At 43.1% G+C, this 25,494-nt stretch overlaps 1 protein-coding gene across 1 annotated transcript in view; it reads right to left on the bottom strand.

Moving 5' to 3' along the window:
• Positions 1–4,319, bottom strand: part of CCDC39 (coiled-coil domain 39 molecular ruler complex subunit) — a 35,597-nt gene extending 31,278 nt beyond the window's left edge. Inside the window, exons 1-2 of the mRNA XM_063131882.1 lie at positions 4,212–4,319; positions 1,138–1,257 (exon numbers count right to left, since the gene is read on the bottom strand). Coding sequence (XP_062987952.1) covers positions 1,138–1,257; positions 4,212–4,319 — 228 coding nt within the window. The remainder of the gene's footprint in view (positions 1–1,137; positions 1,258–4,211) is intronic.
• Between the last annotated feature and the right edge of the window lie 21,175 nt (positions 4,320–25,494).

The following is a 25,494-nucleotide window of genomic DNA, read 5'->3' as shown; positions in this document are numbered from 1 at the left end:
GGCTGAGAGTCTGTGGCTAGCCCAAAGCCACCCAGTGGGTTTCCATGGCTGAGTGGGGACTAAAACCTGGATCTCCCGACTCCCAGTCCAACACTTTAGCCACTACACCACACTGGCTCTCAGATCATTTTTCTATAGTGAGCTACCATAGTTATACACAAAAAATCAGATGAGATTTTGAATCTATTATTTTACTTTTCTGTAGCCCAGAGCAGAAGGGTCTTACCATCAATTTGGAACCTTTCATCCAGGTAACATGATTGCAGTGAAGATCTTACTATTTCAAGCTGCTGTATGGATTAGCTGACTTTCATGTGTGTTTTTCTGTCTGACTATATACATCCAAACTAACCCTTCCCTTACATGGCAAAAGTTTAACAAGGTATTATCTATCTAAAACAGCCTTCCTCAACCTGGGGCGCTCCAGATGTGTTGGACTACAACTCCCAGAATGCCCCAGCCAGCTCAGCTGGGGCATTCTGGGAGGTGCAGTCCAACACATTTGGAGCGCCCCAGGTTGAGGAAGGCTGATCTAAAACAAGCTTATTAAATTTAACAAGTTACTAAATTCCCTTTTGATTTCCTGGAATCCCTTTAGCTTATAAAAATCCACTTAATGTTTATATGCTCATACAATTAATTGCTCGTTAATTTTCCAAAAATGTGAATTACAGTTATTTGTAAATATGAACCCGCAATAAATAGCAGATTCCCTGCTAGGTCTAATGTAACTTATTCCCAAGCAGTTGTGCAGTAGATCACAACTGTGCAGTGTAATCTTAAGCATATTTCCTCAGAAATAAATTCCATCGAATTTAATGGGACTTACTGCTTAATAAGTGTGTTTAGGATTACAGACACAAGTTATGGTCTGAATATACATGATGCAGCTGAGACTAAGTACATTGGGGTCTGGTCAGTGCCTGGCTGAGAGTTCAGAACTGTTTGTTGTCAAGTTCCATGATGGAAGAAAGGCGGGATATAATCAAATAACATAAAAATACATTATTAAGGCAGACATCCCAGGCATACTTAGCTGAGAATAAGCCTTCTTAATTTCAGTGGGATTTACTTCAGAATAAACATACACAGAATTGCACTTTACATTTCATCAAAGAAGAAATCTTAACCATTTACCTGTGTCAAATTAAACTCCTGACTGACATTCTTCAAATGTGATGTCATTGCTGCAATACGGTCTTCATAGTCAGTCAACTGATTTTGCAAGTTTGCCTTTTCTTTTTGCATCTTTTGCAGCTGCAAACAAAAATTAAATATATATTTTAATGTTACATAATATTAAATGTGGCTGGCACCATGTAAATCATTTTCCCTAAGGTCCAGCGTTCAGATACTACTGCATTTAGAGATGAATAGAAAAGATACAAACCTCTCAAACATAAATCAATCTCAGTGATTTTTTTATCCCATCTCATCCTGTTACTACCCAGCCTGATGAAGAGTTCTAGAGAAGTCAAAAGCTTGTACAGTCTTTTGTTGCATTTTGGTGGTCCTAATAAAGCTTTTGCCTAACTGTAGATTTTGGCATTCCCCATCCCCTCACAAGATTCTGACTGGTTAGGATTGTTCATAAAGTATATCACTTTTGAAGGCAATTTAACCCCACTTCCTTCCTCCTTTGTCATATTTTGCCCAAGTTTAACCGACACGTGAAGACCAGGCAAGATGCACTGAAGCTGGATTGGATATTCAATTCCGCCTTTGAAGGGGAAATATGGAAAACCATAAGGCATATGTAATGGAATTTACTGCCACAATATATTGCAAGTCCAGATCACCTTTTTAAAACAATTAAATAAATACATGGAGAACAGGTCTATCAGCACCTATTAATGATGATAGCTAATTTAGACCCTCCAAATCCAAAGGTAATCTATCTCTACATTGCATATGCTGGAGATAAACAATAGAGGGCCGCTGCCTTCACGTCCAGGGCATCTGGTTGGCTACTGATGGAAATAGGATATTAGACAACCATCTGTGGCCCTCCAGACACTCACTGTTGTTTTTCACCCCCTATCAGCCCTAGCCAACATGGACAATTCAGATGGTGGGAAGTGTAGTCCAACAACACAGATTTCCCACCCCTGGACTAGATGAACGTTTGCTCCAATGAAGCATGGCTCCTTTAAGGCACCTTCACTTCGAATTATGGACCGAGGTCCTGAAACAGGTAGTCTCTAAAAAATTACAAGCAAAAGTGCATTGGGACAATGTTTCCTAAACTGATAGTCAGTGGCCTTAGCTAGACCTAGGGATTATCCCAGGCAAATGGAGGGGTCGTCCCTGCCTGCTCCCAGTATCCCGTATGTCATTTGGATGCACAGGGATGATCCCGAGATATAGGCCTGGTCTAGCCATGGCCAGTAAGGTATAGTGGAGTATTAGGGCCTTCCTAGACGAGGCCTTAGCGCGCCTTCTGTCCCGGCTTCCCTGCTGTGCATCCAGATGACGCACAGGGGAATCCGGCGGCAGGCCGCACTGAGGCCTCCTCCAACGCGCCATAAGCGAATGCACTTATGGCGCGCCTTTTTCCCAGCTCCGGCCTCAGGCCGGAGCTGGGGAACGTCTAGGGACTTCCGCGGCTTTTTGCGGCTCCTCGCTTACTCGCGAGGAGCCGCGAAAAGCCGCGGACCTGCCTGGCACAGCGCTCATACGAGCGCTGTGCCCATCGGCCCGGGGTGGGGGGGAAGAGAGGGGAGGGCGAAGGATGGCAGGGGGGGTGGCAAGGGGGGGGAGATCGCGCCGCCGCCGCCTGAGCAAGCAGCCGAGCGGCGCTTGCCCGGGCAATGCCTGGCAAATTCCAGGCATTGCCCGCCGGGCAAGCGTCACTCGGCTGCTTGCTCGGGCGGCGGGCGGCGGGATCTCCCCCCCCACTCCCCCCTTGCCACCCACCATGCCATCCTTCGCCCCCACCCCCCGGTTTAAAAAAAAAACCTTACCTTGTTCGCCGTCTTCGGGCCACACAAAAACAAAAAATGGCGGACGATGCAGGGCCTGCGTCTCCGCCGTCTGGAAGCCCGGGGGAGGCGCACTAACGTTAGCGCGCCTCGGCCCCGCCTCCCTGCCGGCATAAGCCGGCAGGTCTAGTAAGCCCCTAGGTCTCAAGAGACTTGGGCCATTTCTATACCTGCCTTTTTTCACCGGTTCATCCCTGTGCATACAAATGACACACAGGGGATCCCAGGAGCAGGCAGGGACGATCCCTCCATTTTCCTGGGATAATCCTTAGGTGTAGAAAGGGCCTTGGATTCTAGTTCCCACCTGACCATGAAGCTTTTGGCCAGTCACTGACTCTGAGCTCTAACCTATCTCACAGGGTTGTTGTGAGGATAAAACAGAGAGGAGGAGGATCACGTATGCCATCTAACTGCTGTCATTATGGATACTGAGTTAAACAGACAGTGGCTAGGATAACAAAACGACAAGGCAGAGTATGGTTGAGTGTGGATTGTCATTGAATTGTGGTTTGTCATTGAATCACAGGTGGTTGTGTTGTGTGAACCCAGCCACACTAGCATATCACGATTTGTTGACCACAAACAACCCACAAAGAGAACCAATGCTTTGTTGTTGGGTTGTGAACTGTGGTTTGTTCGTGAGGTGTTAGCGTGGCTATGTTCTCACAACACAACCACCCACAATCCAACGACAACCCACGATTCAACAACAACCCATGCGCAACCCATACTCCAGCTTGTCATCTCGCTGAATCTGATCCTGCCGCACTCTTCTTAAGTTTTCCTTTGGGGGAAAAAAAACTGCTGCAGCAGAAGTGACAGAAGACCCCAGTCACACCACAGATACAGGACAGGATCACACCACTATCCAGGCAGTGGAGTCTCCTTGGAGGAAGGCAAGGCCAGAGAGGTTACAATAAAATAGCCATTGTTGTTGCCTTACACGAGGCAGCGCGGCAGCGTGGAAGATCGCTTTGAGAATCCGTGCAGTGGGGACCCACACACCCCACTTTCCAGGAGGCGGTAGGCGAAAGTCCTCCTGCCCACCCACCCACCCATCCAAAACAGAGGCGCCGAGCATGCTTCATTGCCTCACTCATTCTGAAAAGGCAGATGGGGAGCGAGCTCCGCCGGCGCTGGCCCCCCTCACCCCCGTATTGCCCGGGTGCCGGGGTGAAGATTAAGCAGGCATTGCCTCTCCGACCCCCCAACCCCTTCGCCGCCCCTTGCCTCGTCCTCCAGGGCCTTGTTTTCCGCGCTGGCCACGGGGATGGCGAACCCATCGTCCCAGTCGAGCTCGGCCAGGACCGAATTGGTGGAATCGGCGCCGCCGCTCATGGTGCTCCTTCTTCAGCTCGCTCTTCCCGGCTTCGGCCCCAGCCGTAGCAGAAGCACGATGAACCGCGCCGTTGGTTCCCTTAGCAACGGCCGAGTTGAGGCCTTGGCAACCGCCACGCAGGCCTGCGGGTTCCGCTTCCCCGGCCGTGGCAGGCGCGTCCCGCTTCTTTCTTTCTTTCTTTCTTTCTTTCTTTCTTTCTTTCTTTCTTTCTTTCTTTCTTTCTTTCTTTCTTTCTTTCTTTCTTTCTTTCTTTCTTTCGCTCCCTCCTTCCCTCCCTCCCTCCTCTGTTAAAACAGCTTCACTGGCTTCCAGTCTGTTTCCAGGCACATTTTAAAGTGCTGGTTATCACCTATAAAGCCATCTACGGCTCGGGTCCAGGTTACCTGAAAGACTGTATTCTCCCATATGAGCCTGCCACCTGTTACAGTTTTTCTTAACGTGTTTTTAATTTTACTGTAGGTTTAATTCTATTTTAACTTTAGTCATTTATATTTATATGTTTAATTGTACATGTTTTAATCTTGGAAACTGCCTGGAGTCCCAGTACTGGGAAAAAGGCGGAATAATAATAATAATAATTGTGGGAGCCGGAGGCCTCACGGTGCCAAAGCAGCACCATCAAGACGGGGCTCATGATGGGATCGTAGTGATACGACACAAGGTGTAGATACTGACAAAAGCATTCCCCCCACCTCTTTCTCTCATACCTTTGAGTGGGTGGGTGATTTAGCAACATGTCCTTGCAGGATCCAGTGGTAATTTAAGGCCCTGGATTAAATGGTCTGAGGGGGAACCTGTTTAGGCAGCCATATGAAATACTTCACCATTCTATGTTTTACAATTGCTTAAACATTTCTGACACATTAGAACAAAGAAACAAAAACAAAACATGGTTAAAAAACAACAGCTATGACCACCTGCAGTTTCACATCATAGCACCATCATGATTCCAGGAATAAAATGCTTCAGCTGCCTTGATGCTGGGAATAATTTACTTAGGAAAAAGCATCATTTTGTTATAGAAAATAATATATTTTCAAGTAAAAATAGTACAATGAGTATCTGTAGCTATGTATATGTACAGGTAGCCACTCCTGGCTATAAAATGTTTTGAAAGGATGCTGTTGCAAGCTGTCAGTCCTAGTGGCCCTGACAGCCCTGGCATGCCCTTGCTGACCCGGGTGCTGATACCAGGCATGTTTGCAATTGCCCCCATCACCTGCTGCTCTCTAGGTGGCCATTTGAGGACGCCCTGGGATGCAGGGCCCTGGGCTTCAGTCCCAAGGTTTAGCCCTAACTGCAGTACTGCCAACCCCTCCACCTTCCTCCCCCAGGAAGCCCAAACCTTCCACCATACCACCCAGAGGGATTGGCGAAAGCAATGAAGGCTACTTCTGCTGTTTGTATGGAGCAGTTGACTGAGCAGCAAAAGAACTTCAGGAGAGGGTATCCAAATTAGTCCTGCCAGAAAAACAACAAAAAGCCTTGTAGTAGTACCATTAAGGTTTATTCTAGCCTCTACTTTGGCCAGAATAAATCTTCCAGATGGAGGACTCCTAGCACTTGCAGTCAGAAGACCTTGTGCAGTTGTTCAGTCTTTGTTCTCCTTATGAGGTTTCTGCATTAAGGAAAAAAGCAGAAGAAACAGTAAGAAAACATGGGAGGGTCACAAATAGAAGACAACTTTGCCTAGACCATCCAAAAAATTCCATGAACGAGGAGGTCGATGGCACCATCAACTGCAGTGTGCAGGAAAACCAATTAAACCATCCATGAGAGGTTGCTGTCCACATCTCTTTCCTTTAAAATGTAATGAACAAGGCGGAGTGATTGCACAATCTGGGAGCACCATTAGTGAGTAGAGATGATTGCACCTTACCACTGTCACTCGTTTGCTTGCCAGCCCAGTGACATGACAACAAAGGACTGGGAAGGCAGGATGAAGAAAGCAAACTCAGACACCAATTCTTAAAAGCAATAGTCCTTTTAATGACTCCCTGGAATGCAAACAGTTCAAGGAGAGGAAGAGCTTGCCAGTCTCAGCAGAGGTGATGGAGAACTCATGGTTCCCATCATCTTTTCCTCTGCTGCAGTCTGAAGGAATGGAATGGTGAAAGCATTGGCACATGTAAGAAAGTAAGAACTGCCCAACCCAAAAGTCATCTGGTCCCGCATTTTGTTTCCAGGTGGCCAGTGGTCACCTGATGCTTCTGGATGACAGCTCAGAAGGAACAGTGCATGAAGGCAACAAGCCCTGCATTGCTTGTCCCTCATGATATATGAATAATGCACTTATTTTACCATGTGTGCTCATGCTGTAATATACCGGTTGATGGCAGGTTCTCAACATATATGCATGAGATTAAATAAATACATGTAGGATCTTCACACATGGCACTAAACAGGAGTGCTTTCCTACATTTGTGCACATATTTAAATTTGGGAAATGTCATGTATAGAGTGACGACTAATGGCAATCAGATTTGCCACAACGATGACTGTATTTGCCGAAGCAAACATGTAAAGTGCGAGCAGCAACCCATGTCACCAATAATCTCTTTATACGTATGTGTTTAAAGTGTAACACTGATATGTGTGACACAATTGCCACATAAAATGGGGAGGTATTCTTAAGTAGCCCTTCTTGTTAGTTGGAAAGCTATGGTGAACCGCCCAGAGAGCTTCGGCTATTGGGCGGTATAAAAATGTAATAAATAAATAAATAAATAAATAAATAGATTTGTCCTGAAAGGCCATATATATAAGACAGACAGATTCTATTCTATGAGCATTATCAGACGGGAGGAAAATCGTGTTTCCCTACCGTCGCTTTGCCTCTTGCTTCTATCCCACAATAGGAATGAACAGCTTTTTCTTTCTTCACATGGGGAAAAAAGAGGAAGCGAGCAACGGCCATGTGGCCCTTTCAGTGGGCATTTTTATCGCACTGCTGCTCTTGCACACAGCAAGAAATGGCAGCAAATTTTGTTACAGCCAAAAGAATCAGATTTTCTGGGTCTTTTTTGTGGCGGAAAAATGAGCAGAAGGAGCAGGAGACGTGTGGAAAGTGGACTGTGTCATGAAAAGGACCTGCGAAAATCCATGAGCAGCCAGTAACGAGTGTGCTATAAAACACTCATCTGATGACGCTTGCAGTCCAATACTTTATGCACGTCTTGTAATACATAGGGTCTTACTAAAAGGTTCTGTTTTTCCCCTCTAGTTGCCTCCTGGGCCTTTAGCATCTGCAAGAGAGACAGAAATTCACTAAGGCTGGGGAATGCCCTCTGCTTGCTATGCAGTTTTTAATTACACAGGAGAGCTGTCAAAAAAAAATAGGTGGCAAGCCTTTGCTCGTACCATACATTTGCAAATAAAGAGATTATCGCAAAGGCACCATACCTCACCAGTATTGTATCCTCTAAAAGAAAACCCCGCAAAATGCTGCCCTGATGTTCCCACTGTCTGGTAATGGAGAGAATGTAAATTATGAAGATGTATTTGTTTCCTATCTCCTTTCCCACTTTGGCATCTGAACAAATATTCCTGGCATGCTAAATGTTAATTTTTATAAGATGCCATTATTCCAGTAGATGGTGCTGCATGTCTGTAAATTTCAATGGATTTAAAAATAAATAAATTAATAAACAAATGTATATGTCTACCTCCCAAAAAGCCCCTTCATATTAAAAAAACATAAAATCCAAAAAGTGTCTATTGGTTTAAAACCCTTTATTATTTCCATATAAAAATAAAATAAAATGAGTTCTTGTGCACAAAATGACTATAATAAATTACAATTTAGTGCCCCTCCATAAAAAATATGCCATATAAACAAATGGACTATAGGGTTTGACATCTTTTTCTCATAAGAGCAGCATAACAAGAAGATATTCACAATGTGCTACTTCTGGTACAGAGATGCAAGGATGAGGAAATTTGCATTCTCCTATGACACAGAGGCAAGGAAGGGTGCAGTGTAGGTAACGGACTGAGAAAGATGAACCTGAAGGAAGAGTAGGTGGACAATGAAGCTTGAAGAAAAGGACAGAGAAGAGGAGACAGAACTGAGGCAAGAAACTGCTAATCAGAGAGGTGAACTAATCAGAGATGGGAAACACAATAGAATTACTTCTGGATAAAAATGCATATGGTTAGGCTGCTAAACATCCTAACCCGTCTATACGATGCCACGTTGCTAGCTGATTCCCTCCAAATCCAGCAGCATCACGGAATCAATAGAGTCACACGGCAGGAGCAAACGTAGGCTATCTGGCCAGGAAAACCACAGTACAGTTGTCAGCCAGCGAGAATGAGGAGGAAATATGGAAGGACTGGAAAACCATTTTTCCCCCTGGCAACTCTGCACAACTTTGAAAGCTTGTAGTAGCGCAGTTTACCTAGAACAGCCTTTTCCAATATGGTACCCTCCAGACATGTTTGGCCGTAGCTAGACCTAAGGTTTATCCCAGGATCATCCCAGGTTCATCCCTGCCTGAGCACTGGATGCCCTGTGTGGCACTTAGATGATCAGGTTTGACCCCAGGACAATCCTGGGATAAACTTTAGGTCTAGCTATGGCCTTTGTCCATAGCTCCCATAATCCCGAGACAGAGCCAGGTTTGGGAACTAAAGCCTACTAAAAAGGGACAAGTTACTTCCATAAAGCCCATTGACTGGCACCATCTATTCTACTAAAGAATGTTGGATATATCCCTGTCATGAATTCTATCAGTTGTTATGGCTTCTGCTGATACTGCAGAATAGGGGTCAAATCATGCTGAATTTCGCATATTGATTTGAACTAATCAGTCAATTCTTTGCAGCCATTCTAGTTGTTAAAGTGCTTGTTTTGTGTAATCTTGAGGCCTGTCATTGATGTTAGCTGTTAAGAAACAATATGAAGCAGAGACATCGAAGAAGAAGAAGAAGAAGAAGAAGAAGAAGAAGAAGAAGAAGAGGAAGAAGCAGCAGCAGCAGCAGCTTCAAAATCTTCCAAGCATGTTTGAAATGTGAAGGTATCTAATATGCACTCAACCTTTGTGTCATTGAACAACCAAGAAGTGTCTGGTGAATTTCTCTGCAGGGTCTGGTTTGATTCCCTGCGTTCAATGAGAGCTTCATTTCCAAGGGGGAAAAAAGGAAGTGTACATTTTACAGAGCCTTAGTAAGAACTTATCTGGGCACCGCAGTTCAAGAAGGAAGTTAAGTTGGAAAGGATTTAGAGAAAAGCTATGAAGCTAATAAAGAGTCTTGTGGAGAATAGTCTGAGGAAAAGGGTGAAGGAAATTTGTGAAAAGATCAAGTTGAAATATGTTGACTGTTTGTGGACATTCAGTGGAATATCAGGAAGAAGAAGTGGAGCAATTGGCTAGTGAGAACAGGACAAAAACAATGGTTGTACATGACAAGGAGGTTGAATTTGGTTAAACGGAAACCTTTCTGACTACTAGATCAGTGAAACCTGCTTGGAGTTTCACGTGAAATCAGTTTTCTTGGAAGTTTATAAGAAAAGGTTGGTAGTCAGCTATAAGGAACAGATCTCTCTAATATGTATATTCCCAAAGTTCCCAGGACTTTTTATAGCTGCTGTTTTATTTTATTTTTCCCAAAATGGGGGGGGGGGGAAACCTTTCACCAAAAAGAAAAAAGCACTCACTTGTTCCTTCAGCAACAAGTCTCCCAAGGTATATACATTAAAAAAAAAGAGGAAGCAATACAATAAATCACAAAACAATAATATAACAAACCATCATCCCAACAAGTTAGATAATAATGATGATGAAGGCTCTTTTGGGGTAGCTGATTGGAAAGCACAAGGCAATCATGGCAAGAAAAATAAATGAAGTAATCGCTGTTATGTTACTTCTATTGGCAATTTATACAATTGTCCCTGGATACCCTTTGTACTGGAAGGTGATATTGGGTGATTGAAAAGGTGTGGTTCACCACAGAGAATATAGGTTTCTTCCAGACAAGGCTTTTGCTGCACCATTGCTTGGCCAAACACATTTTTAAAAAAAGACTTTTAGAATAATTACAAAATTTCCAAATGAAATAGCACATTTTTTCATAACATTGATCGTTACTTAAGTTTACCAGAGAAAAAATATCTTACTCCTAATGTATATGACTGTGTGTCTTGAACTCCATCTTTTGATGAATAATGGAGATGAGCACAGAGTTGTGACTTTTGAATCCCAAGAGCATTGAATAAGTGCACCCAAAGCCCCCAAACACTGGAGCCTAATCAAATCTGGAGAGGAATAGATATTCTTGAGCTAATTCTCAAATTTCTTAAAGAAAGCTAATTTCATATTCTCCCATTTCAAGGCAACCAGGATGCAAAGGAGTCTTGAAAACAAGGCCTGTGCAAAACAGTTGAAAGAGCTGACCTGGTTTCATCTGGAGAAGAGAAGATTAACAGGAGACGTGTTAGCTGTCTTCAAATATCTCAGTGGCCGTCATGAAAAAGAGGGGGCAGAGTTGTTGACTATTTCTCAAGAGAGCAGGGTCCAATGGTTAGAAGTTGCAGGGAAACAGATTTTGGCTAAACATTACGAGAAACATCTTTGCAATAAGAGGTGTTTGGGCTCTCCATCATTGGACATAATTAAGGAGCATCTAAATGACCATCTGACAGAGATGCTGTACTTGAATCCTGCATTACAGATCCTGCTTCCAGCCTGAACTGGGGATGCCGATTGAACCTGAGACCTTTTGCACGCAGAGCATGCATAAAATGCCACTGAGCTGTAGCTTAAGCATGCTTCACACTGTGTTGGATTATGGTCAGAAAGGTTTAGGGAAAATCCCAATATAAATATGCAAATTTTAGCAAGTTGCCTTCCGATTTACGCTTTTACGAGAGTCTAGTTTCAAAAGGGATATCTGAAAATGTTTGAAATTCAAAATAGTACGATTTGAGATCTCAAATGTTGTCGAATTTCACTTCAGTTCTAGAAAAAAGCCTCAATGTGCATTAATTAACATTCATTTGTTGTTGTTTATTCATTCAGTCGCTTCCGACTCTTCGTGACTTCATGGACCAGCCCACGCCAGAGCTTTCTGTCGGCTGTCGCCACCCCTAGCTCCCCCAAGGTCAAGTCTGTCACCTCCAGAATATCATCCATCCATCTTGCCCTTGGTCGGCCCCTCTTCCTTTTGCCTTCCACTTTCCCTAGCATCAGCCTCTTCTCCAGGGTATCCTGTCTTCTCATTATGTGGCCAAAGTACTTCAGTTTTGCCTTTAATACCATTCCCTCAAGTGAGCAGTCTTCATTCACACAATATTATTGACCTCATTCCACTCTTCCTCCAAACAGATCAGGATGGCATACATAGAACTCCTTCCCACCTCCCAATTTTATACTCCTAACCACCCTGTAAGGTAGACTGAGTCACAGTGACTGGCCCAGTGTCACCCAGAGAGCTTCATGGTTGACTGATGATTTGAACTTGGTTCTCCCTGTTCTTAGTTCAACATCCTATCCAGTATAGCAATCCATGCTAGCTGGAAGTAATGGGAATTACAGTCCAACACATCTGTAGTGTGCCATGTTGGGGGTGGTTGTTGTAACCACTACACCACACTCAAATCACTTACTACACATTTGATGTGTGCTGTTGTGATGCCACCCCTCCTTGGTCTTCCTTTATTTCTCACTATAATTCAAAGGATCCCAATCAAGGGGCAGGTCATCAGAATGCTGCTCACTGACTCATTGGCCCTTTCTACACCTAAGGGTTATCCCAGGAAAATGGAGGGATCGTCCCTGCCTGTTCCCGGGATCCCCTGTGTGTCATTTGGAGGCACAGGAACGATCCCTCCAAAAAATGATGGTATAGAAATGGCCTATGACTCACTGAGCCTTTCTGGCCTCACAGCAGCCCAATCTCTTTATAACCCTTTTTCTTTCCCGCTGCCACCACAGAACACTGTATCCTACCTCAGGTACCTTAAGAATCCAATCCAGTTTTATGAAAACAGAATAACTTTTATTTAACAAAAGTAAGTTTATGCAGTTTACAAAGCTTATGGTTTCATCAGTTTCAATACTTGTTGGTTTCAATACAGTTTCATATGTAACCCTGCCTATGCTACCCCATGATACTCTCTCCTCCCAGTCACTCTGTTCCCAGAATAATAAAAGATGCTGTTCCTACTCCTTCTCTAGACCCTCTCACAGGCAAGCCCTAACTCCCTCACTATCTCCACATACAACTCTACTGCTTCCTTTAACTCTTCCCTCTCACTGCTAACTGCCAATCCAAATCTTTGAACCACCAGCCAATCAGCTTTCACTTCACATTCCATTCACTTGCTTCTCCTCCCACTAGAATTAACCACTTACTAACCTTGTATTTGAAGTCTACACAGCACTTACATCCTAAATGGCCATATCATTAAACATTACAAACACTAACTGGCAATAAACAGTAAACATCACAGCTGTCAATAACCACCTTGCGTTGGCTTGTTGCCTTTCCTAATTCCCCACTGAATAGTGTTCTTTTATAGGGTTCCTATAATGCATTGTTTGATGATCTAAGCACTGACACTCAAGTATCAGAACACAGGACCAAAAGTGTGTCTCGGTGACCTCTGTCACAACAGAAACATTCAGATGATTGATTGGGTGCAGTTGCAACATCCTGCTGTTGTGCAAGAGGATAGTTGGTTATTGTTTCAAACAACACTTCGGTTGTACATGTAGAGCTGCCTGGCGTCTTCAGGATATTTTGAACAACAGCTCCCATAATCCCTGACCGTTGGCCATACTGCCTAGGACTGATGAGCATTGTAATTCAAAGCATCTGGAGGGCATCAGTTTGGGGAAGGCTGATGTAGATGTATAAGCATCACAGTCTATAGATGGCATTGCAGGTAGGTTACAAGAACACCAGCAGTTGTGTGAGTGTGTGTGTGTGTGTGTGTTTAGGATACAGCTCCCATCCCATAAAAATACATTTTGATTTTGGTTAATAACCTCCACACTGACACCATCTGTCTTCATCTCTTCCTACTCCTGTGTTCTTCTAATGTCTTTTACAGCTCTCGCATGCACACAGCGTGAAACCTTGGAGCTGTATTCATGAGTGACTCACACCTTGCTTAGGGTCCAATTTTGATGGTATCTATATGGGGGAAGGCAAGAAAAGTTCCCTCTCCCATGCAGTGCACAAGACAAAAATCTGTATTCATTACTACTCCAAAAGACTCAGTGCCCTTTGGAGATGTTCAGCCATTAGGGGTGTGCATGTATGTTAGAACTTGGTCACCTTTAACTTTCAATGCTTTCAAAATAATAAAAAAGGTATCATTATTATCAAGGTTACTGGTCATTTGAAAGATGACTGAAGATCTGGTTAAGTACACAACGGCCAGTAGTGGTACAGAGAAGTAAGGGTTTGATCTGGTTCAGATTAGAAACATGTGCCCTGAACCCACAACCAAACACCTTGTTAAAATTCTTCCTTTCTGTTGGGATGGAATCAGAGTCTTGTCAGAAGTTTTAGAAAGGGGGAGAAGCTTTGGCTCTTAAGGAACCAAATTCTTGATAGTTGTTGCTGAGGCGTTGTGGGGAAACGTGATACTTTCGCTAAAAACAAAACGGATGCATTCATTCCAGCAACAGGCTCTCTAGTGATCTGCTCAGAAGGAGAATCACATTCAGTGAAGTCATTGCTATCCCATAGTTCTCTGCTTTGTTGTCCAGAAAGGAAATAATTTGATGTGTTAATGGTTAGGGGTGCGTAATCTATTCAAGGGTCAGATCAATCCTGGGATGAGACAGATCACTAACCAGGGACAATTCCAAGTTAAGTTGTACTTGTTTTTCTTTCATCCAATCCAAGTTTTTTTCTGCTCTGGGTTTCCCCCAATGAATTGTAATAATAAATCACTGAGTTTTGGGAAGAAATCTGGTGTGTGCTGCTTTCTTCCATACACAATATCTCCCTTGTGGAGAGAGGCGTGGTGGAAAGGGGAGGAATAGGCCCTCCTCTGATGGTGTTTATAAGATTCTTCATAGGTCCAAGAAAATGCAGAGAAATGTTCCAAGCAAAATCTGTATTATTAAAACAACTTTGATACAAACAAATATTTAGAATGAGGTCTACCAAAAGCTTTCGTGGCTGCCTGACCATGTGCAGCCTGTGGAGAGATAGAAGCCCATTTCAAATATTCCTTCTACACATACAGTGAACTCATATCAGAAACAGGAGCCTCTAAAACTGTACATGCATGCAGTTGTGAGCAGTTGTCATAGAAGCTGTGCATTCAGTAGAATAGTCTTCCTCAATCCGATGTCTCCAAATATGTTGGACTATAGCAATTGCTCTTCCTAGCTGAGGATGACTGGGAGTTGTTGGATGAGAGTTGCAGCCGAACACATCTGGAAAGCACCAGGTTGGGGAAGACTGCAGCAGAAGATTTGCACACAGAACTGCATGCAGGCATCATCATCCATGCTACTGGAACCCTGATCACGCAGGTTTCCTGCCCTGGTTGAAGAATCTCCACAAGTGCATCTCTATGTGCAAAGAGACTCTTTGAGACCTTTGGACAAAGGCACAGGGCAAGCAGTGAGACCAGAGGACACATTGAGGTTGGGGACATGCCCACATCCAGTTTCCTACCCCACATGTCATCCACTGACAATGTGCAAGTCATAAATAAAACCCTAGGTAGGAACTAATCTTGTTCCTGCTATGATAGAAAAAACATAGAGTGAACTTCTAAAGATTACGATATGCAAATGACCATACACTTCAAGTGCACACTCCCCCTTCTCTCCTTACAATAGACTTGTTCTCACATCCATATCTGCGTTCATTGAACACTGAGCCCTCTTCAGGCATAATGTACATCTATTCAATCAATGTGGGGAGCAAGGATGCGCTGATCCTGACAACCACAAGTACAGCACAAACATTTGCAGGGAGGGACTGTGCAGGGTTTCTTAATCACATGGAAACTTTATATTTACAGGTGTACACAAGAAGTCTCCCTCCCTGTAGGTGTTTGTGCAATATGTGTGGGCACCAAAGAGCAGGGCTGGTCAACGCATACTCCACTTCGCACACTGTTTGAACTCTAAGAGCGCCATCAGACAAGTGTTATATTGCACACTTGTTACTGGGCACTCATGGATTTTTGTTGGTCCCTCTCATGACGTCGTCTGCTTCCCGTGCGCCTCCTGCCCCTTCCTTTCACATACCCCAGTAAGTCCAACTTATTTTTAAAGATGGAAGTTGGCACTATCTCCTGCGGTGTGCAGGAAAAGAAGCAGGATCAAAACGGCCCACTGGATGGGCCACGTGCAAGTTGTATGCTTCCTCTTTCAAAAGAGGAAGTAATGAGGGACAAATGCACGGGCGGAGAAGCAACGGTAAGCAAATGCGATTTCCCTGTGTGATTATGCTATGAGGCTTAATGCATGAATAGGTCTATAGAGGGAGCTCTGGCCCCAACCTCAGTTGAGAACAGGACTCTACACATGTTGCTGCTCCTGCTTGCTGCTGCTTCTGCACGGGGGGGGGGGGGGGGGGGGCTGGAGGCTGCGTTGCTGGAAGTTCCTGCACGCAGCCCCCAAGCACTCACTACCCACCCCACGCGGCGGCCATCCTGAATCTCGCCCAAACTCACGCGAGATCTCGGCTGCTGGCTGGGTCTCGCTGAGTTCCCAGCCAGCTGCCGAGATCTCGCGTGATTTCAGGCGAGATTCAAGATGGCCACCACCACTCACTAGGGATATTTAGGCCTGGTAAGTTAGGGTTTGTTAAGGCTCCCCTGGCTTCCGTTGGGGCCGGACAAAAGGGGGGGGAAGGTATTTCCAGCCGGACGCAGATTCCACCCCCCATTTCCCAGGCGTGTCCGGATGAATCCGGACGTTTGGTCACCGTACACATGTATAAGTATCCATGTAGGCTCTGTATGTATATTTGCGAGCCCTGATCAAGTGGCGTTCTCAACTGTATGGAAGGGGGGCAATGTTCATGCAGCTATATGAGAGCAAAGCTTCTTCCCCACTTTCCACTGATCATGCAGAAGTCAGAGGGTGGGTCAGTAGAAGTGTTATCCCGTTCCCTTCCATGTGTTCATCCAATGAGCATATTGAAGATGCAAATAGCACTTTTTATTGCTTTTCCTTTAAAAAAAATCATCATCATCATCATCATCATTATCATCATCATCAAGATTTTTCAAATAAAAAATATCAACTGCCCTCCCCCACCACATTTAACACAGCACAAATATGGACAGTAACAAAAAAAGAACGTAATGAAAACATATACATGAAAAAAGTAGGAAACAAAATCTACAACAAAGAAAATAATCACTGTTATATATGTACTTTATTTCATTTTATTTATTACATCCATACCCTGCCTCTCCTCCACGATGCTCCAGGTAATGTTTGTTGTTTCCCCGCTCCCCCCAATTTTATCCTCACAACAACCCTGTGTGGTAGGTTAGGATGAGTGTGAGTGAGGTAGTTTAGGCAGAGAGTGTGAGTAGCCCAAAGCCACCGAGTGAGTTTCATGGCTGAGTGGAGATTTGAACCTGTGTCCCCCCCAGGCCTAGTTTAAAACTCTAACCGCTACACCAAACTGGCTAAAACAATAAACCAATGCTGAATTCAGCATTGGTCTATAGCATTGAACTTTTGATTGTGAAAGGAAATCAAGGCAAAATAAGAGGCTGGCATTGATCTTTATACTTACCTGGGCTCCATTTTTTGCTGGACCTGGGGCCACATCCAGCCCTCCAGAGTTGCTCAGATGGCCATTCCCCCATATGGCAACACCCCCTTCCCTCAAAACCACTGATTGTTTGGAATTTTCTGGCTTTTGTGCTTCCCCCCATATTTAAAAGATTGAAATGCCTCTGGCAGTAAGAGCTTCGTTTAAGCGGCAATATGTTGGTATGTTGTTGTTGTTGTTGTTATTTATTTATTTATTTATTTCTGGCCCTACCCATTTAGCCTCTGGCCTCACCCCCTTTGCCTGCTGGGCAAGTGAGTCTAGCGGCAATAAAAATTTCCCACAATGCCCTGGACTTAGCATCACTCTGGGGCATTGAGTGGAATTTAAATTGTAGCTAAAATCACCCCCAAGCACACCAGTGCTGCTTATAGTGCTGCTGCCTGCCACCACCAGGTAAGTCTGAGCGGGCCCCGTGACAGAGCAGAGGGACCACTACTTTGCCCAGGGCTTTCTCACACCTGGAACCCTTTATTTTTTTAAAAAAAAAACTACTTACTTTTACATTGGTGCGCTCCTGCGCACATGGCCCTTTAAGTTGAAAAAAACTGGAGCACGCGACGGGGCTTTCCCTTACCCCGTTGCGTGTTTACGTCTAGCTAGGGGCAACGGCGCGCGCTAGCTGCAGCGCGGCCTCGCCCCGACTCCCCACCGGATTATCTGGTAGGTCTAGCAAGGCCCAGTGTGAATGTGGATAAAAAATAGAAGATAAAAAAATTAAATTATCTATGTAATGGGACAAGCACAGAAACTCATAGATATGCATTTGTCTGAAAGCATAAACTCATTTGTGTGTCACTCATTACAACAGGAAGGCGTCTCGTCTTGGTGATAAGGCAGCCCTGTGTGTATATCTAGTGGGTGAACAGAGAGGCTTTCTTGTTTTGTTTGTTGTTTTTTACAGAGAAAGCTAATGGATGTACAAGGAGGAATATACCTGAAGGTTAAGAACTTTGCATCAGACAAGGACATTCCTGTTCCATATGACAGATGCACTCTAGACATATCTGCTTGCTTTATTTCATAATAAAGCAGCATATATTTTGTTGCAAAGCATTATTTGCATAGATGCAAATAATATTCCATCTGCTGTATTTCTCCCTCTCTCCTTCTCTTTGGTCTCTCTCACTTTTGTTCCTTTGCAGTAAAATCATATTTCCCTGCACTGGAGAGCCCTTGATGATGAGGAGTGAAGTGCAGGACAATAGACACAAATCCATTATCAAACAAATACAGTAGAGTGAGCTTTCTAACATAATAATAAAAAAGACATCCTAAGAGAATGCTGTCTTTTTCTCTGCCCTAAAGCTGGCTAATTCACATGCTTATGCAAAAAAAACTTGGGTGTTGTTTTTGGTATATTATGCTCAAAGTGTGCTGCTTTATGAAGCATCTTGTCTATTTATTTGACAACGGCTTTTTATGACTATCGCTGCAAAGAGCTGTTTATTGGAAAGTGTTAACTCTGCCAAAAGTAGAACGTTCCAAGTTACTTGAAATAGCCTTGCTTTCCAGCATCATAGTGGAGCAGGGCAAATTATTTCTAAACCTTTTGGGAAACCTATATTGACCTGGTTCACACACCAAGACAAGCCAGAGGGTTGAGCATGGGTTGAGTGTGGGTTGTTGTTGAACCCAGCCATGCAAACAAACCAAGGTTTGTTCGCCACGAACAACCTACTAAGAGAACCCATGATTTGTTGTTGGATTGTGACTGTGGGTTGTTCGTGAAGCTGGGTTTGCACAATAAAACAACCCACAGTTCAACCCATAATTGCTTATCGTGATGTGTAAACCAGTCTTGCTTAAGTAGCTTTGTGAAATGACTTGTCAAAGATACCATCATGGCCATAATGCTACAAGGTCCAAAGAGGGGAGAGACCAGGGTTAGGGAAGGCACATGCAAACCTGAAGTTCAATGTGGTGTGTTCCTGCTTATTGTTGTTGCTATGGTTTAGTGTGAAGTCCCACTGTCACTGTGGGTGTTGTATCAAAGAGCTTTATCACACCAGCATTATACTGTGCAATCACTGCGAATTGCGTGCAAAGGGCTCCAAAGTTTTCCAGCTTATAATCTGCTTTGACAGTGAAGTACTCCCATGCATCCTGCTTTAATTGTGCTATAAAGGGAAAAGAATCGAGATATTTTTTGAGCGAAACATTTGTTGTTCTCCGAGAGGCCACTGGGGGCGCAGGAGCAGGATTTGATGTGTTTAAAGAAAATTAAACAAGTGCTTACATCTGCGTAAGCTTTAAAAATAAAGTCATCAAAATTGGCACAGTAATAGATATTAAGGAGAACTTTAAGCATACCAAATTTGAATCAGATTGGGTCATCCGTTGATTTTTTATGATTTTTTTACATTCCCTCCCCTAAACCCTTTGCAAAGGATCTTAGGAGCGCTGCCGCCCGGGGTGTGATTTAGCAACAACAACAATGCCAGCTTAGCGCTGTAGGGGATAATTCAAGGGAAACAGGTACGTGGGATGATGCTTTCACTATAACCTATCTTGTTCATATGTACTGAAATCCATAAAATCCACTGAAGAGCTGGAAACTGTTAAAGAGGCATATTAGGTGTACCAAACTTTTTTGGCCTGATGAGTGCTATTTATAATTATAGTTTTTGAAATGGCAAAAATGTTTATGCCACATCACAAACTTCTTTTGAGGAAGCCCCCTCAGTTTCAAAAGTGGTTCTTTTTGTAGCATTCGGGTGGCTGGCTGGGGCTGCTTGAGGAACTCGGCCCAAAGTTCTTTGGATCAAAGCCCTCAGAGAGCTGAATTAAGTTAAACAACACTAAAGGAATGGCTGACTTTAAGCAAAAGAAAGACCTAACGTTCAGTTTGAAAGCAGCTGGTGTCTAATGAGGGGGTTATTTAACTATTAATTATTAATTACTGCAGTTCATTAACTAAAAGGCTGCTCCTTGTTGTAGCTGTCCTTTGTTGTGCCTTTTTTTAAAACATGGGTCGTTGGTAATTTTGCTTATATTTGTCCTGTTCTTTAAATGCCTATTACTAGCACATTTATTTCTTTTGAGTGGATATACAAGTTTAGACTTATCTTTACAGAGTTAATACAAAGATAACAGATATAAGAAAAGAATCTAACTTGTACCATCCCAAAATCTCAGGACAATTTACTACTGTGTGTGTGTTTGTGTTTGAGTGCATGTGATATATTCACACACACTACATAACGTGTGTGTGTGTGTGTGTGTGAGAGAGAGAGAGAGAGAGAGAGAGAGAGGGAGAGAGAGATTTACATACATACTTACATACACTTGCATGACACAATAAACTCAGTGGGGGTTAAATAATAATAATAATAATAATAATAATAATAATAATAATAATAATAATAATAATATATTTATTTATTTCTTACCCGCCTCTCCCTTGGATCGAGGCGGGGAACAACATTAGAACAGGAATCAATACATCTTAAAAATTCTTGATTTTACATTGATCTTGATAGGCCTACTGGAAAAGGCTAGTCTTTAAGGCTGCCTTAAAATCACAGAGAGTTAATTTTACGAATCTCCTCCGGCAGGCGATTCCACAATCTGGGGGCAACAGAAGAAAAGGTCCTCTGGGAAACTGATGTCAGCCTAGTTTTAGCTGACTGAAGTAAGTTCACCCCAGAGGACCTGAGTGTGCAGGGAGGACTATATGGGAGAAGGCGATCCCGCAGGTAACCTGGACCCAATCCATTTAGGGCTTTAAAGATAATGACCAACACTTTGTACTTTGCCCAGAAACTAATTGGCAGCCAGTGGAGTGATTTTAATGTTGGGGTAATATGCTCACCCCTAGATGTATCCTACCCTAAAGCCGGTTTGAAATGGGTCTAAAGAACCTGTATCATCCAGGACTGCTTGGAGTTGGAAGGCAACTGCCCTCTCAATCACCTTGCCCAAAAATGGAAGATTTGATACTGGTCTGTAATTATTAAGGTCCAGGGAGGGCTTTTTTAGAAACGGCTGTACCACTGCTTCTTTTAAACATGGTGGAAAACTCCCCTCCCTGAGAGATGCATTAATAATATGTTGTAGTTGTAGTCTAACTGCATCTCCCAGCCAAGAAGGACAGGGATCGAGAGGACAAGTTGTCTTCCTTACTCGTCCAAGCAGCTTGTCCACATCATCAGTACTCACCAACTGAAACTGATCCAGTGTAATCCTACTCACAGAGTTGCTGGACACTTCAGCTTCAGTTTCTGTTATAATGACGGCATCTAAATTGGCTCTTATCCGAGAGATTTTATCTGAAAATTAACACACAATGAGGCATGGCGTGTGCCAGGCACGTGCAGGTGACATTTTGAATATGCAACCCCCACTCAGGGGTTGTTGTGTTGTGCGAACCCAGTCAGCAAGGGTTGTTTAACCCTCACATAATCCTCAGTTTGTTGTAGGGTTATGAGAGGGTTGTTTAACTCTCAAATAACCCCCAGGTTCACATGACATGGCAATCTCTGCTTGGGACTGCATATTCAAAATGCCTCCTGGCACATGCTATAGCTCATCATGGATGGATTTTCTCCACTGTCATAACTGGAACCCTGCCTGAATTAGACGACTACAAGTGAATCTGCAGTTGTCACACTATTTATTTATTTTATTTATTTATTGTCACACTAGGGTTTAGCAGACTCTTTTCCCTCTTCAAGTCCATCACTTTATACAGGCCTAAAGCTGGTCTTAGGTATATCTACAAACCAGAATTATTTATTTATTTATTTATTTATTTAGCACCAACAATGTATTTGGTGCTGTACAGAATATACAAATAAATAAAAGAAGCACAACTTATACCAAGCCAAGCTTGTTCTGTGAATGAGTCTACATTTAAATCACTTTGCTTTATTCTTTGTGATATTCAGATTTGTCACATGGAGGGGGACATATAAAGGAACATTTGGGTGTTCACAATGAACAAATGGCTTCCTGTATTGTGATTGTCTTTTTGAACCAGCATTTCTTCAACAAGGTCATTTAAGAACTGTTTGCAAGTACAACAATATTCCAACTTGGAGGTAGCAAGGAACATACTAATCAGTAAAGTCAGGGGAGGGAGGACAAAAGAGGATACAGATTTGCATAATTTTATGTCCTAATTTATGTCTAGATGCAAATTTAGAAATAATTGTTATAATTAAAATAGAAATGCAATGCATTTGTGACCAAGTAACCAGCGTCCAGGTGCTAAGTGTTGATGGAGAACTTCGGGTTCCTGCTCTGCCTTCTTATGGTTCGTTGTCTTTAAACTGCACTTGGACTGGATCTAGCCCTTCAAACAGAATTGTGCTTTCAGATAGTGGACGTCAAGTACTAGACAGTCCCATGTGAAGACCTGTCAGACTATTCCTCTGACAGCCCTTCTAATGGAAGATTGGCCTCTGTACAGTAGGACATGTGTCCATCCTATGAACATATCAAGTCTCTGTCCGTGATTCATTCTGAGGATGTCTCCTCTGCTTCCCTGTCCCCCGCCTCCCAGAGTTGAGCCACATGGAATGGAATTATTACTTGCATATGGTCTGTCTCTTCCTGTTCTCTCACCATTGCTTCATTGCTCCTGAGATCTTATTGATATAGGGCGGGATATAAATGTTTTAAATAAATAAATAAATTTCTAAAGAAAATGTGGTAGCTGAGCAGTGTTGGCCGTCAACAAAAAGAAGAGGTGTATGGGATCAGTGAGGTCTCTGGGGATAAAACTCAGGACTGAGAGCTCCATCTGACGAGCGTTTTATTTCACGCTTGTTACTGGGCACTCACGGATATCTCGGAAGTCCCACACATGGCTTGGGGCCACAGTACCTGACGGAACGCCTCTCCTGACATGAACCTGCCCGTACACTGCGCTCAACATCCAAGGTCCTCCTCCGAGTGCCTACTCCGAGGAAAGCTCGGAGGATGGCAACAAGGGAGAGGGCCTTTTCAGTGGTGGCTCCCCAATTATGGAATGATCTCCCCGATGAGGCTCGCCTGGCGCCAACATTGTTATCTTTTTGGCACCAGATCAAGACTTTTCTCTTCTCCCAGGCATTTAACACCGTTTAACAACATATGCTAAGTTTGTTTTTTAATGGACCCCAGAACTGTTGTTGTTTAAATGGATACTGTTGTTTTATACTGTTGTTTTTATATTTTGATTTTTTAAATATTTTGTATACTTTTTAATGTTCTCTGTTTTAACTTTTGTCAACCGCCCAGAGAGCTTCAGCTATGGGTTGGTATAAAAATTAAATAAATAAATAAATAAATAAATAAATAAATAAATAAATAAATAAATGACATTGTCTGCTTCCCGTGTGCCTTCCACCCCTTCTGGCCTTCCTTGTGCCGCCAGGAAAACTCCGAAATATTTTTTTAAATGGAAGTTTCTGCTCTCTCCTGCTGTGTGTGGGAGAAGCAGCATGATTACAATGCCCGACTGAGTGGGCCTCGTGCTCCTTGTTTACTTCCTGTTTTCAAACAGGAACTGAGCAACAACGGAGAAGCAACGGTAGCCAGCATTTTTTCCTAAGTGTGATGGAGCTCTGAGACAGTTAAACTAAATAACATTGCAAAATGCATTGTTTTATGTAAAAAGGCTGGTTGTTTTTATAAAACTCCATCACACCAGGGGCTAACACGCTCCCTACCTTCGCTTCTCAGCTGTTGTTTTAGTTCCTCAGTTACTTCCTCTTTTCAAAAGAGGAAGTACAGGACGAGCACGAGGCTCATTGAGTCTGCTGTTCTAATGGCGCTGCTTCTCCTGCACACAGCAGGAAAGAGCAGCAATTCCGAGTTTAAAAAAGCATCGGACTTAATGAGGGGTTTTTTGTTGCACAAAGAAGGGCGGAAGGGGCGTGGGTGGCAGACGATGTCATGTGAGGGACCTGAGCAAACTCCATGAGTGCCCAGTAACGAGCGTGCAATAAAACGCTTATCGGATGGAGCTCATAGTCTCCTACCTACGGAATGGAAGAAGGAGCCCATGGCCTGGTTCAGACAACACGCTAAACCAGGCAGCATGGTTTAGCGTGTTGTCTGAACCAGGCCCATGTGTGAGAATCAAGAGTATGACTCAAGGTAAAGATGGGTGGCAGATTATTACTGCAATGAGTAACAATTCCCTCACTCAACTACAGAGGGTGGTGCGTCTACTCACATACATGTGGAAGTAAAACCACAAGGTTTGTGCCTATTAGCTTTATCAGCCGCACCTGTACGAAGATTTCATGATTCGATGTATATATTTTTATTTCCCCTTTATTATGTAGCTAGTTTTAAATTCTTTTTAAGTGTGTATGTGTGTATATGTGTGCAGCGCGAGAAAAGACATTATAAAATGAAATAATTCTCCGAGCAGCATTAAAAAAGAGTGCAATTTGAAAAGCTAATGGGATTGCCTCTGCTGCTCAAACCCATCATGTGAAAGTTTGATCCTAAGAAGAGCAAAATAATATCATTAACAGAAATTAAAGTTAAAGTCACCGTGAACTATGGACTTGAAAGACCTGCAAGAAAATGAAAACCCATTGTCTGTTGTAAAGCCAAGGGGTCATATAGTCACAGACCAGCCAAAAGCTGCTCCAATTGCTTTAAATGTACAGTGCTTCAAAATCCAATTAACTGTTTCAAGGAGAAAGTCCTCATTTTTCTCTTTCATCAGGAAGGGAAATTTGCAATCATATATTCCAATGAAAGTTAAGTTGTTTTTGATCTGATAATTGTCAGATGCATTTATCTTAATTTGTAGGGTTTCTAATGCTAAAGCTCCAAACTGCAGAGATATAACAGAAGTGCTGGGAAATGAGGTACAAAAAATGGTTGGAATTCAAATTAACCAATAAATATATTTTAATATATATCAGCAGGACTCTAGAGGATTCCATTAATGTTGAAAAATAGAAAGGATTTAGGTTAATTTGGTAAGAAGGCAGGTCAGAACGTTTACAACAGTGGCCCAGAATTGTATAGAGATGCAAAAATTTTCAAGAGAGCAGAATTTTTTTTTCAAAAACGCTGACTCTAGCTGTCACAGTCCTGCCTTGGTTAAATCCAGTAGAGAGATATGCGGACTTTCTAATTTGCTTTCCCTCTATTTTAATAATAGCTGTGCATAAGTAATTTATGAAAGGCCAACCAGGCAGTGGGCAACAGAAAATTAAACTCATTTTATCGGAAAGCAGGTGGATTTCTATATATCATTAGCATGCATTGAATTCTCACAATGTTATTTCTCATACTGATGGAATGTAACCAAATAATATATGAGTTTTTTGCTTATGCACAAGTGAAAATTTTAGATAAAAGTGCTGGCCCCAATGGCAATTTTCTGCAGAACGAAAACTAATTCTGCGAAGCTTCTTATTACTGGAAAGACTCATTTAGCTTGCATTAGAGACT

This window comes from Elgaria multicarinata, chromosome 8, assembly GCF_023053635.1.
Source record: "Elgaria multicarinata webbii isolate HBS135686 ecotype San Diego chromosome 8, rElgMul1.1.pri, whole genome shotgun sequence".
In the NCBI taxonomy this organism is placed as follows: domain Eukaryota; kingdom Metazoa; phylum Chordata; class Lepidosauria; order Squamata; family Anguidae; genus Elgaria; species Elgaria multicarinata.
The sequence above is the reverse complement of the archived record's forward strand: the minus strand, read 5'-3'. Positions and strand labels throughout refer to the sequence as shown.